The sequence below is a fragment of the Pantherophis guttatus genome, chromosome 7, assembly GCF_059756535.1.
Source record: "Pantherophis guttatus breed Tessera chromosome 7, ASM5975653v1, whole genome shotgun sequence".
NCBI lineage: Eukaryota > Metazoa > Chordata > Lepidosauria > Squamata > Colubridae > Pantherophis > Pantherophis guttatus.
The window spans coordinates 77,203,028-77,216,617 of NC_142069.1; the positions used below are offsets into that span (position 1 = coordinate 77,203,028).

At 37.4% G+C, this 13,590-nt stretch overlaps 1 protein-coding gene across 1 annotated transcript in view; it reads right to left on the bottom strand.

Moving 5' to 3' along the window:
• The window catches only part of TBC1D22A (TBC1 domain family member 22A), a 133,888-nt gene that overhangs the window by 13,071 nt on the left and 107,227 nt on the right, over positions 1 to 13,590 (bottom strand). Inside the window, exon 12 of the mRNA XM_034442082.3 lies at positions 10,560 to 10,655. Within this exon, the coding sequence (XP_034297973.1) occupies positions 10,560 to 10,655 (96 nt within the window). The remainder of the gene's footprint in view (positions 1 to 10,559; positions 10,656 to 13,590) is intronic.

Below are 13,590 nucleotides of genomic sequence, written 5' to 3' on the forward strand. Positions count from 1 at the left end.
GAGTGGATGACATCATAAATAAGCAAATATTTGAATAAAATTAGGTTGGTTAAAATGAAATCAAGTAAGTAAGCAAGCAGTGTAGGACAATTCTAACAGTGTGGTTCATCTTGGAATGAAGTGATTCGTTGCTTTCTGGAGACAAAATCTGCCAGCCAACAGAGGGAATGGCAACATGTATTTGCCAGGATCACAAGAAACATGATAACATGCCTGCATCATGAATCCAGTCCATTTAGGATAGCTGGAATCTTTCCAAATATAACACCAGTTCGTTTATTTCTGCAAGTTCCCTGATGATAAGATTGTAGTACAAGTTGGCAGGGCAAAATTGTTCTCCTGCTGAGTCATGCTGATAATTCATGTTCTTCCCTCTTCTACATTTATATTGCTATCACATTAATGGATGATGGGAGTTCTGTTGTGATCAAAGCAAGAAAAGTGGGAGATCAACTATATGTCAGAACAAATAGTGCTTGGTTCCTGATATCCTAGTCTAAGATTTAAATTAGAAACAGTTCTATTAAGATAAAAAATATTATAGATTTAATATATTTCTCTCAAGGATTGTATTATGGTTTTACAGGCCTTTCTATCTCTGTACATGAAGTTATAAGTTATTATTTTTGCTAACATTAGAGCAGACTTTATAGAAATATATAGAAGCAAAGATGTTTTGTTTCATGTTTTACAGCAGGGGTGTCAAACTCGATTTCATTGAGGGCCACATCAGGGTTGTCTTTGACCTTGGGGGGCCAGGGGGTTGAGGCCAGGGTGGGCATGGCCAACTCGACGTCACTTGTTGAGGTTCCGTTTTCGGCTGCGATGGCCTCCTGCAGACATCTGGCAGCAAAAACAGAGCTCAGAGAGGCCTCCCCGGGCTCCCTTTTTGCTGGCAGAGGGCTGCAGGAAGCTGTTGCAGCCGAAAATGGAGCCTGGGAGGGTTGCGTGCGGCCCTCCTGCGCTCCATTTTCACTGGCAGAGGCCAGTCCTTCACTGTTTCCAGGGCAGCCCCGCGGGCCAAATCTAAGCATCCCGCGGGCCAGATCCTTGAGTTTGACATTTCTGTTTTACAGGGATGCTGGCCTATCTTAATTATTTTAAATGGTTCTTCATAACTTTTTGGGTATCTGTATCCAAGTGTCTTCAAAATAATTTCCATGAACCTGATATTCTTCACTCATTTATCAGCAAAGAGAATTGGATATAGAGATTCATAACAGACATTCAACAATCTCCAAAAACTGAAATCCTGTTGTCTCTGGGGTTGGGGCCTCAAGGAATGTTAGAAATAGGAAAGATGGATTCAAAATCATTAACATCTGAATAGCATGAAATATACTAGACAAAAACAAGATGGCCGTTATTTATTTATTTATTTTTATTTATTTATTTTTATTTTTATACCGCCCTTCTTCCCGCAGGACTCAGGGCGGTGTACAGCCAAAATAAAACATAGTATACAAAATTTAAAAACAATTTAAAAACAATTAAATAATTTTGGCCCAAATAATTTAAAACAACCCAGATTAAAACTGAATCAATTAAAACTGAGAGGATGGGATCAAGCCAGCCCAGCTAGATGGAATAAGTGTGTTTTCAGGGCCCGACGAAAAGTCGGGAGGTCTGATATCGTGCGTATCTCAGGGGGTAGGTCATTCCAGAGGGCTGGTGCCGCCACAGAGAAGGCTCTCCCCCTGGGGGTCGCCAGCCGGCACTGTCTGGCCGACGGCACCCTGAGGAGGCCCTCTCTGTGCGAGCGAACCAGCCGGTGGGAGGCTATTGACGGCAGAAGGCGGTCTCGCAAATACCCCGGCCCTAAGCCATGGAGCGCTTTAAAGGTGATCACCAACACCTTGAAGTGCACCCGGAAGACCACAGGAAGCCAGTGCAGCTCGTGCAGGAGAGGTGTCACGTGGGAGTGCCCCGTCGCTCCCATAATCCCCCGCGCACCCGCATTCTGGACCAACTGCAGCCTCTGGGTGCACCCCAAGGGGAGCCGTTAACATTAATCGCAAGCTGAGGTATAACCCATGGTTGCTAGATAAGTAAAATAGGTCTAATAAAAGAGAGGTTTCATATGTTCAGAAGCACTTCAAAGTGTGCAGAAGCACATTAAAAATATTTGAGGAATAAATAAAGGAATTAAGGAATAAATTCCAAGAGTCAGAATCAGAATTGTTAGAGATGTCCAAAAGTCATGCTCTTGTATTTACATGAACCAAGTGATTCTTTTCTAAGCATAAGTTCTTTCTCTTCAACAACATTTATTGAAGTACTGAATATAACCATGTAAACTATTTTTAATTTTTAACCAAAATACCCTCATATAAAACGTTTTTATTCCAACAGGCTGGTCTGGCCTAACTCTCCCTTTTAAATTGGGTTTTAAATGTTTTACATAAATTGGATGTTTTTAAATTTGTTTCTTGAGCCCAAATTATTTAATTTATTTTTAATAGCTTTTAACTTTTGTATGTTTTTTGTATTTTTATCTTGGCTGTTCACCGCCCTGAGTCCTCCGGGAGTAGGGCGGTATACAAATATGATAAAATAAAATAAAATAAAAATAATATATATATTAATAAGAAGACCTTCTTCTAACATCCTTTCCTTGATGCAGCAAAGATAAGCATTCTCACAGAAAATGGGAACGTTAGCAGTTACTTGTTTGCCCGGTGAATTTAAATTATTATTCTACCAATCAAGCTGACAATCAAGCTTGACAGACGTCAAAGAATATGAAGGCAGTTTCTGGAATATAACAGACAGAAACCGACCATTCATTTCTGAATAGGTTAGTTGTTTGAATATGTTCAAATAGCCACAAAAGCCTGCAATTTTATTTAAATGTGCAGTATTTGCAGATTTAATAAATCTGAGTAAAAATATGGAAAACTCTGCCTATGATTAATGCCACCAACTTACCTATTGGCCTCTATGTGCACTAGTAAGGCAAAAGAATAAAGAAAAAAAATCTCTAATCTCTAACAGAGAACTAGGATAAAGAGTTCTGGAGAAAAGAGGTCATGAAAAAGAAGAGAAAACTATCAAAAAGCATTCTAAAACATCATGTTTGTAGAAATATTTTTTTTAAAAAAATAGATGTATTAATGTCCCCGTCGTTCAATTAGCTTTTTTTCTTTGAAGATTTTTTAAATCCATGTAACTGTATTCAATGGGTTTCTTTCAATTAATGCTATTGTTCACATTAAATAATTTCAGATTATTGTAGCTATTTTTCAATTAGACCCATATTTACTCTAGCTGTAACTTGCCTTCAAATATTAGTACAAATGACTTGCTCCCATAACAAACAGAGAAGCTAATTTATTTTCCTAATTTAATTTGAAAACTCTTTTATTACTAGCTTAAGATAAAGGTTCCCCCGCACATGCGTTCTAGTCGTTTCCGGCTCTAGGGGGCGGTGCTCATCTCTGTTTCTAAGCCAAAGAGCCAGCACTGTCTGAAGACGTCTCCGCGGTCATGTAGTCAGCATGACTCAACACCGAAGGCGCACGGAATGCTGTTACCTTCCCACCAAAGGTGATCCCTATTTTTCTACTTGCATTTTTTAGGTGCTTTCAAACTGCTAGGTTGGCAGAAGCTGGGACAAGTAACGGGAGCTCACCCCATTATGTGGCACTAGGGATTTGAACCGTTGAACCTCTGATTGACAAGCTCAGCATCTTAGCCACTGAGCCACCACGTAGCTTACTGCAAATTTACATATAATTTATTTGATTTCTTAAAAAGAAACAATTTTTAAATTAGTTTGGGATTAAATTTATTTTCATATTCTGGCTCTATAAAGACATTTTAAAAGCATCCCTTCTCCTCTTTTGGAAAGAAAATCCACAAGGAACACTATTCAAAACTGCATTTGAATAGGAATACAACTATGTCCACCAATACTAAAACATTCACTGAGATTCTAAAGTAGTTCTGTAATGATTCCATTCAATCACAAAACAATTCTGAGATTAAAAAATCTTCAACTAATATATATCAATTATATGTCTCGATTTTCTTTTCAATAAAGGGAAACAAATGTCTTTTTAATGATGAAGGCATACAGCAGTGATGGCAAACCTTTTCAGCATCGAGTGCTGCACGGAAATGTTGTGCACGCTCACGATTGTCGGGGTTGCGCTCTGGAAAAGCTGAACTTCCGGGTTCTGGTGCGCATGTGCACCTGACAATCAACTGGCTGGCACGCATGCACATACCAGTTTTCGACACTGCTGTACGTGCAAAGGACAATTGACCATAGCACGCACATATGCACCAGAAACCCGGAAGACAAACAGGCAAGGCCGTGTGTGCCAGGCAACATGGTTTCGTGTGCCACTTAGGGCACACGTGCCATAGGTTTGCCATCACGGGCATACAGTATCCATTAAACATTTTGCATATCAGTTCTTGATTGGGTTCTTGGTATTTTCTAACAATCTTGGCTAGTTTAGGTGGTTCTTGCGTTCTTGCTTCGTTTTTCTATAATATTTGTGCTGAAATTCTCATAGAACTAGAATATCCATCTAATGTAGCTGTATGTATTCATTTTCGCTTCTGCAATAGAAATTATCTTTTGCTCCTCAAGTCTGTTCCCAGATGTCCTCTACTCTCTGAAGCAAGTTTTAAGAATAGGCAAGGGAATGTGTTGAATTGGCTGATGCAAGGTTTTTACCCCAAAAGTTTAAAAAGTTTTGCCAATTAAAGTAATAACTCTTTTGATATAAAAATATTTCACAAAAGTCGTAACAGTCATCATCCATTGTTCAGACTGGATTTAGGATTTTAAAAAAGCTTTATGCAATAACTAAGTAAATGTAGACAAATTAGGGAAAAGGCATTCTAACTAAATGAGTAAAATTGAGTTTGATTCTGATGTCTGGCACAAAAAAATAAAATAGGAAAAGAAGAGGCTACATCAGTTCAAAGCACAATGTCAAAGTAAAGATCTCAAAAAAGGGTTTTTTTTAAATAATTAAATGTAGTATTGAATACTATTTGTCATGATTTTACATTACATAACATTATGGCATGGTTACTAAGGAGGAGAGATATAACGCCTTTTCAAAAGAGTTGGAGGAAGCATTACCAAACTCAGTTTCTTTTTTTTTTTCATGCCATTATTATCATGCCTTAGTAATGGAATTTCATAAGGAATGTAGAAAACATCCTTTCTGTTTTCCTCTATCCTGTCATTAGTTATTTTCTTTCACAGCAAATCCTTTAAGGAAGAAAAAAATGAAATAGCTGCACAATACTTTTCAGTTGATAGCATTTGCAGCCTTGTGCCTTGAAGCATCTGAGAGTCCAGCGCTTTGCAGCTGTTACCATGCTGTGAAACATTCAACCTTCCAATATTATTACAATATTCAGATGAATGCAAAAAAAGGCCTCTTATTTATTTATATGCGGTAATGTACAGGTATCATCACAATCATATGAGTGTAGATACCCACAAAGGAAAACCTTTCTATTTTTAAGAACACAGGAAAAATTGGTATTTCAGGCAATTCCAACTCTTAACTCCCAATTAAAATGACTTATAAACTTCAAAGGAGTTATAAACTTATATGCTTATAAACATATGACTTATAAACTTCAAAGGATTTATAAACTTCAAAGGAGGGATGCGGTGGCTCAATGGCTAAGACAGTGAGCTTGTCGATCAGAAAGGTCAGCAGTTTGGCAGTTCGAATCCCTAGTGCCGCGTAATGGAGTGAGCTCCTGTTACTTGTCCCAGCTTCTGCCAACCTAGCAGTTCGAAAGCACATAAAAAATGCAAGTAGAAAAATAGGGACCACCTTTAGTGGAAAGGTAACAGTGTTCCGTGTGCCTTTGGCATTTAGTCATGCCAGCCACATGACCATGGAGACAGGGCTGGCTCTTCGGCTTTGAAACTGAGATGAGTACCACCCTCTAGAGTCGGGAACGACTAGCAGATACGTGCAAAGGGAACCCTTATAAACTTCAAAATTACATGCAAGAGCTGTGGATTCAGTCCCAACTCATTAACTTTATTGAGTACTGGTGGACCTATTACTATTTCTAGATGATCTTCTCTTGCAATTGAAGCAGGAATATTATGTACATAGCTTCAGGATTTCTGAAGAAAAGAGGGACCATTAAGGCAGAAAGCATCTTCAAAATTTTCTATAGCATTTTCAATCTTCTCTCCCATTGGCCCCGCACTATGGAACATTCTCCCCCAGGGAAATAAGGCTTCATTCTTCTGGCCTTCTTTAAAACAGAAAAACATGGCTCTGCACCCTTGCCTGGGGTACGCAGATGAACATGCAGCTTATGGTAACTCTTTTAGCATCCACTCAATACCATTCTTCATCTAAGTATTTTTTAGTAAAAAGATAAATTCTTCTGTAACCAGAAACTGACATGGCATTCTTATAGTATTTTGATTGAAAGTTGGTCCCCAACTCCCGGTCCGAGGACTGGCACCAGTCCACGGCATCCCAGCCCAATCGGCAGAATGAAGGCAGTATGCAGAACCACGCCCCCTCCGGTCCGTGGAAAAACCTTTCTCCATGGAACCGGTCCCTGGTCCCCAAAAGTTTGGGGGGCACTGTTCTTAGGGATGTAAAACGTCTGTTAACTCAAAACACATTTTGTGAAGCATGTCCATCCTAAAAATTAATAAATAAATAGAAACTAGAGCTTTATTATTTTTCCTTGCTTCCTTTTGCTTTACGTTTTAACAATTGATATTTTACTGCAGGATTTTATTTTATCATGATACTTCATTGACTATAATTGGAATAAGTAGAGAAAAAAACAGCAGGTGTCTGTGGAGGAACAGGCAAGTTTTGAAGAAAGGAAGTATTTGAGATGGCAAAAAAAAAAAAAAAATCATCAAAGCCAACAGAGAAAACATAGAAAAGGGTACAATACTACTGCAGAAACATATAAAAAGACAATATAGGCATTCCTTAGATATGGTGGGTTCGGTTGCATACTATCGCAATAAAGCAAATATTACAATAAAGCAAGTCACATGAATTTTTTGGTTTCCCAGTGCATGTGAAAGTTAAGTTTACTCTACTGTAGTCTATTAAGTGTGCAATGGCCTTATGTCTAAAAAAAAAATCATATATAGTTTAACTTAAAAAAAATGCTAATCATCACCTAAGCCTTCAGCAAGTCATAACCTTTTTGCTGGTAAAGGGTCTTGCAAAGAAAAAAAAAGTTTGCAAAGCACAATAAAACAAGATATCCCTGTAGATCATATAACAAATGTGATACCTACAAACAAAACCTAGTTTTTAACAAAAGTAGGTTTTTTTAACCTTTCAAATTATTAGAGTTGTAACCATTTCATTTGCTAATAGTCATATGCTGATGGATGAAAAGATAACGAAATGATTTGGCATTTCATACTAGAGCACAACTGATCATCAAGGAGTCATGTGTCCACTTTCAAAGATTCTCGATGTAGATGAAAAGCTTCTGTATCTCTCTCTTTTTTGAAAGAAGAATTATATCACCTTTCGCTTGAGAAAAATATAACAGCTGAGCCATACATGACCCAAATGCCTCGAGATCTGTTGTAAATGCGTACAAATGAGAAAAATGGGAATCAGAAAAATGGGAATCAGGAGCCTGTAGTACAGTGGACTAAAGCACTGTTATTAACATCTGCTGCTTGCAATTACTGCAAGTTCAAATCTCACCAGGCTCAAGGTTGACTCAGCCTTCCATCCTTTCAAAGGTAGGTAAAATGAGGACCCAGATTGTGGAGGCAATAAGCTGACTTTGTATAAATATACAAAAGTATGAAGGCTATTGCTTAACGCATTGTAAGCTGCCCTGAGTCTCCGGAGAAAGGCGGCATATAAATTAAAGCAAAAAAAAAAAAAAAATCAGCTGCAGCTATATATACCAAAACAGATTATAAAATCAAAACACACTACAAGTAGTCCTTGTTTAGCAGCCACAATTTAGACAGCTACTCAGTTGTTAAGCAAAGCATTCACTGAGTAAAACAGAAACTCTGCTTATGATCTCACTTCGGCTTTCCTACGGTTTATAAACCTTCAAAATGTGGTCGTAAATGTGGACGATGGTGACAAACTTACTTTTTTCATCACTGCTATAATTGTAAATGGTTGCTAAACAAGGCAGTCGCTAAACGAGGGCACTGGTATATTCTTTGTGGATCACCTGGTCACCTCACATCTTCCTCCAAGACATCTATTTGGCCTCATTTTACCTTGTGGACTCTTTAGCCTAAATACCACAAAAACCTTGAGCAAATACAATCATGTAAGGGATATTAACCCATATTAAACATGTTGTCTCAATTTAAAAAAACAAACAAACCACCATTAATAGTAACAAATCCTTTTGGTTAGCATGCATTTAATTACACATATTCTCATTTCAAACATCCGGAAAGCATTCCTGAGGCAAATTCCTGATCAATGACACTGCAAAGTTAATAGCGCCGACCTAATCATATTAAAATATTGGACTTTCAAAGAGAATCTATGGGATCTGCATTTTATTATACTGCTGAAGAGTGCAGAAAGGTAGCATTACATACTAAATGTACGCTTTATGGGATTAAAATGTGAGGATCACAAACACAGTCGAACAGAGTGGGGTTGAAAATAAAATCCTGCATAAAAGCAGTGTTAGCAGAATGATCTGAACGCCCTGAGGTGAATATTAGACTATATAACTTTTCTCTTTTTTTAATCCTTCTGGGTTTTTTTTTTTTCCCAAGCCACTTTTTGACCCCAAAACTGCTATAATTGCAGCTCTTTAGAGGCGAAGTAAAGTAATACGTTGGCGATATGCTTCTTGGGTTGCTATGTTACGGTGATTATCCAATTAGCTACCTGCCTGTAGTGAATAATAATGGCAGCATTTAAACAAATCGATAAAATACATCCAATCAGTCCTTGGCAGGCCTTTTGGTGTATTTTAGAAACACACCAGCTAAGGATATAACCAGTCGAAAATATGCTTCTGCAGTTTCATAATGAACTTTTACACTGCAACTGCTGACACATAAAACAATCTTTTAAATGAGCCCATTTAATTGGTCTAGAAAGAGAACTCCAGTCTCCAAAAGGGTAGATGGCATAAAGTTAATATAATAAAATGTTAATGTTGCCTTTGCATCTTCCCTGAAGGCAACTTTAAGCCACAAAAGGCAACAGTTCACTGACAGCAGTCACATATATTCCACAAAGTTGCCAGATAGGGGTTTTTTAAAAAACATTTTTCTATCAAGAACCTTAGAACTAATTGTGCTTAACAGCTACATGGGTCAACCCTGACATCCTGAGCCCTGAAAGACCATTGAAGCTACTGCTAATGATAGAAAAATACATTATAAACTAAATAGCTTTGAGTTGCTATCTGGATTCCAAACTCTTCTTACTTGTGTCATTGATGTTTAGCTTGTTCTTCTCTTATCCCTGTACTGCAGGCTACTTCTGCTGCCTGCTAGCTGCCTGCAGTTCAGCAGTTCGATTCTCACCTGCTTAAGGTTGACTCAACCTTCCATCCAGTGGTGAAATCTGAACTGGTTTGCTGGCTGTGCATGCGCGCTGCAAGCCAAATGCACGCTGCGCACACATGCACCAAACACACACTGCATGCACGCATACACAGTATGCACCAAAAGGAGGCTTGGGAAGGTAAGTAGAACAGCGAGGGGAGGGAATCAGCTGTGCCGCGCCATTTAGCTTCGCTAGAAAGCAGGATTTCCTGCTTTCTAGCAAAACTAAACCCCGCAACACAGTTGATCGTCGGAAATACAGGTTCAGAGGAACCGGTAGCGGTTTTTTAACTACCAGTTCGACTGAACTGATAGTTTTTATCACTACAGGTTTGCCCGAACTGGAACGAACCGGTAGCATTTCACCCCTGCTTCCATCTTTCCGAGCTGGGTAAAATGAGGACCCAGATTGTTGGGGGCAATAGGCTGACTCTGTAAACCACTTAGAGAGGGCTGTAAAAGCATTATGAAGCGGTATATAAGTCTAAGTGCTATTGCTATAGCTTCAACTTCTGATACTTAAGGTACAAATGAAGAATTTAAAATGCAGTGTTGGAATTAAAGTTTGGCAGTGTAAAAACACAGACAAGAGAGTAAACCTATGTGGCCATAGTGATGGCTCCATGAGGACAACCAGAAGTTTCTGTTGAATTGAATGAAAGGTTGAACATTTGCATGAAAACCAGCAAAAGAAAGCTTAATTTCTTTTTGACATGAAAGTTGCTATGCTGGAATTGTATCAAATGAAGTTTGCCTGCTCCTAGTAGCCACATTTTTGTTTTATCACACTATCTTGATATTGCCCCATCCAAAACAAGGAGATGGACAAATGGAAAAATATTCAGCTGCAGCTTTGTACTTTCCTTTCATTTTAAACTCAGCAAGAGAAATACAGAAAAACATCCAAATGTATTTAAGGCTGTTGAAACCCAGTGAAAATGCAAGTCTTTTGCTACTAATGAAGGCATTTTTTTAAAAAAAAAAACATTTTATGTTTAGTAAAAAATAAAAATAATGTTTTACTTACTTGGAAATCTTTTTCTTCAAGGATTTCCTTTTTCCATCTGACAAGGAAGGCAGCACAGACATATAGGTGGAAATGGGAAAAACCTTCTGGTTCAGACTGTTAAAATAAAGCATATATATAGTCAACATAAAAATACATTTGAGTAGATAACTCAATACTGATCAGAAAGTCTTTTTGTCGTTTTCCTCATTTTTAAAATGTAATTGTCACAATTAATTAGCGAATCAGATTCCAAATAAAAGCCTTTTCATTTGTGTAGAGAAAATAGGAATAAACAAAACAATAGTACCCAAGAATGACTAGATTATGCAAGTATATAAAAAACATAATATCTGCCAATAAGCTTTGTTGTTGAGCATCAAGGAAACCACCTGGCTTCAACTTTAGGGAATAAAACTGCTGTGATTATGCTTCATGGGCAGGTTTTGCTAGAGGAGAGTCAATGGCCTTCACTAGTTCTTCCTTAGCTTTGATGACTTCTGAAACAATGCATCGTTCTATACTATCTGCCCTATTTTGCACTGCATTTTGGCTGCATTCTTTCCTAGTAAGAAAAACTACAGAATGTAGAATGTAGTTTTGGGAGGAAATATTCCAGAGGGTTTGGTGTTAATCCCCAACCTATCAACATGAGCTTGCTGGGAAAGATCATTAAAATTTCTAGAATTGGGAGTGATCATATTTACCAGAGTGAAAATATTTACAGACCCCTCACATCCTGGACATAAATTGTTTCAACTCCTACCTTCAAAACGATGCTATAGAGAACTGCACACCAAAAAACAGGAATAGTTTTTTCCCAAACGCCATCACTCTGCTACACAAATAATTCCTTCAACACTGTCAAACTATTCACTAAGTCTGCATTACTATTAATCTTCTCATCATTCCTATCACCCATCTCCTCCCACTTATGACTGTATGACTGTAACTTCTTGCTGCATCCTTACGATTTATATTGTTTCCTAGTATGATTCGATCGCTTATTTGTATCCTATGACTATCATTAAGTGATGTACCTTATGATTCTTAACAAATGTATCTTTTCTTTTTATGTACACTGAGAGCATATGCACCAAAGACAAATTCCTTGTGTGTCCAATCACATTTGGCCAATAAAGAATTCTATCTATCTATCTATCTATCTATCTATCTATCTATCTATCTATCTATCTATCTAAATGACAATACGTTCGTAATCAAGTTATGTCCAAGAAATTATATATCGGAAGGATGTACTCTTCTACAGTAAAAAAGTCCATGTCTGATCCAAAACTCACATCTCATAAAACAACTCAAAATGAAAAAAAAAAAATCCAAATGTTTAATCAGCATCACTACTATTGTTGCAGAAAGAAGATGGGGAATACAAAAAGAAAAAAGAAAAAAAGACTGCTCTAGGAATCTGCCTTTTTGCAAGAACGTTAACTATCTTAGACTTTTCTGTAAGACACAGTAAGTCTTAGTTTCAGCCAAAGAGACCTGAGGCTGTCTGGGTCTAAAATTAATTCCTTCTTAAACCTAACCATTGTCTGAGTTTGACAGTTCATACAACACACTTCCTATCCCAATGCCTGACCCAGTTATAACATGCCATCTGTAGATGACCCAATTCAAATGGAGCCCAGCACCTCTCTGGAGTATAAGGCAAAGACTTTGGGAAGAATTAGGCCATAGCTAAAGGGATTGGATGAAAACAGACAATAAACTATCCAAACCATACAGAAACAGAGCTTTTAACTACTGTTACACCCAACAAAACTGACAGGAGATTCAGGGCAAAAGAAAAACATAATTTTCAGAATTTCAAGGTGACTGTGTAAAATGGCTTAAAATGGATTTTTGATCTGATCTAGTATATCCTTTATGTTCCTGGCAGCAGAAAAAAAGAAACCATGCTTTTCAGTCTTAATCCAACACCATCTGGCAAAAGTCAAAGAAACTGAGCAAAACTTCAGGAGAAACTTTGAATAATCCTTTATGCAAAGGCCTAGATACCATTCTCTATACAAGCTGTAACAAACGTTTTTTTTTTTCCTCCAAGAAAGGGAAATGAAATAGCAAACTGTGCCAAAGATTTAAATTTATTCTTGATATTTTCTGTTTTCACATTGTTTTTCAGTACCGTTTGCCTAGGCTCTTTTAAATTAAATCAAATAGGCTTAAGCATTCAGTTCATTAAAGGAAAATGCATATTCCCTTTAGATCTGAGAATTCATCATAGTTCAGAGATAAAACTAAGGTATAAAGCATTTCAAATGGATAGTCTTGGACAGTTTTGGAAATTGAGCAAAGCACCTAATGCATAATTGCCTTTCCTAACACCTGCTACCTATTATAACTTTCCATTTGCAGCCCTTGAAGTTACAAGCAGATTCATCTTTAAATGTATAAAATGGCAGGCCAATAGCTAAAAGCTGCTTAGAAATCAAATATAAACAATGACCTTGATTTAAATATTTTAGCAAAAGATCTTAAAAACAGATGTACAGCCTTCCAGAAGACTTATTCTGAACATATTAGGCGTGACTCTGAGTGCATCACCACAGAACCATCTGTCATCATCAATAAAAATCATTTAGACGGTTAACACCACAAATATCACATTGCCTTGCAAAAAGTTTATCGCTCCCCTGGATGAAATCGAACCCATTATTTCAGACTTTGCCCTCAAAAATCTCATGAATTAGTCATGAACCTAACTTGAGAGACAGAAGGAAGTATAGCAGAACATATTATGTTATTGCATTGCATCCCACCACTTCAAAAGGAAATGTCATTATGAGGCTTAATGTTATATTGGTTCATAATTGAAATGAAACCTACCGTTAGACCAAGAAATTTGCAGGCTAGTTTAAAGGGTCAATTCCCAATTGCAGTAAAACATACATACCGATTTTTCCCTTTTCTAAAAAATAAAATTTCAGATCCCAATACAAACACCTTAACAACAAATATTATTCTGATTCCTTTGTAGAATTCTTTATGCATTGTGCTACCGAAGTCTAACTACACCTCTTGGAATAATTGT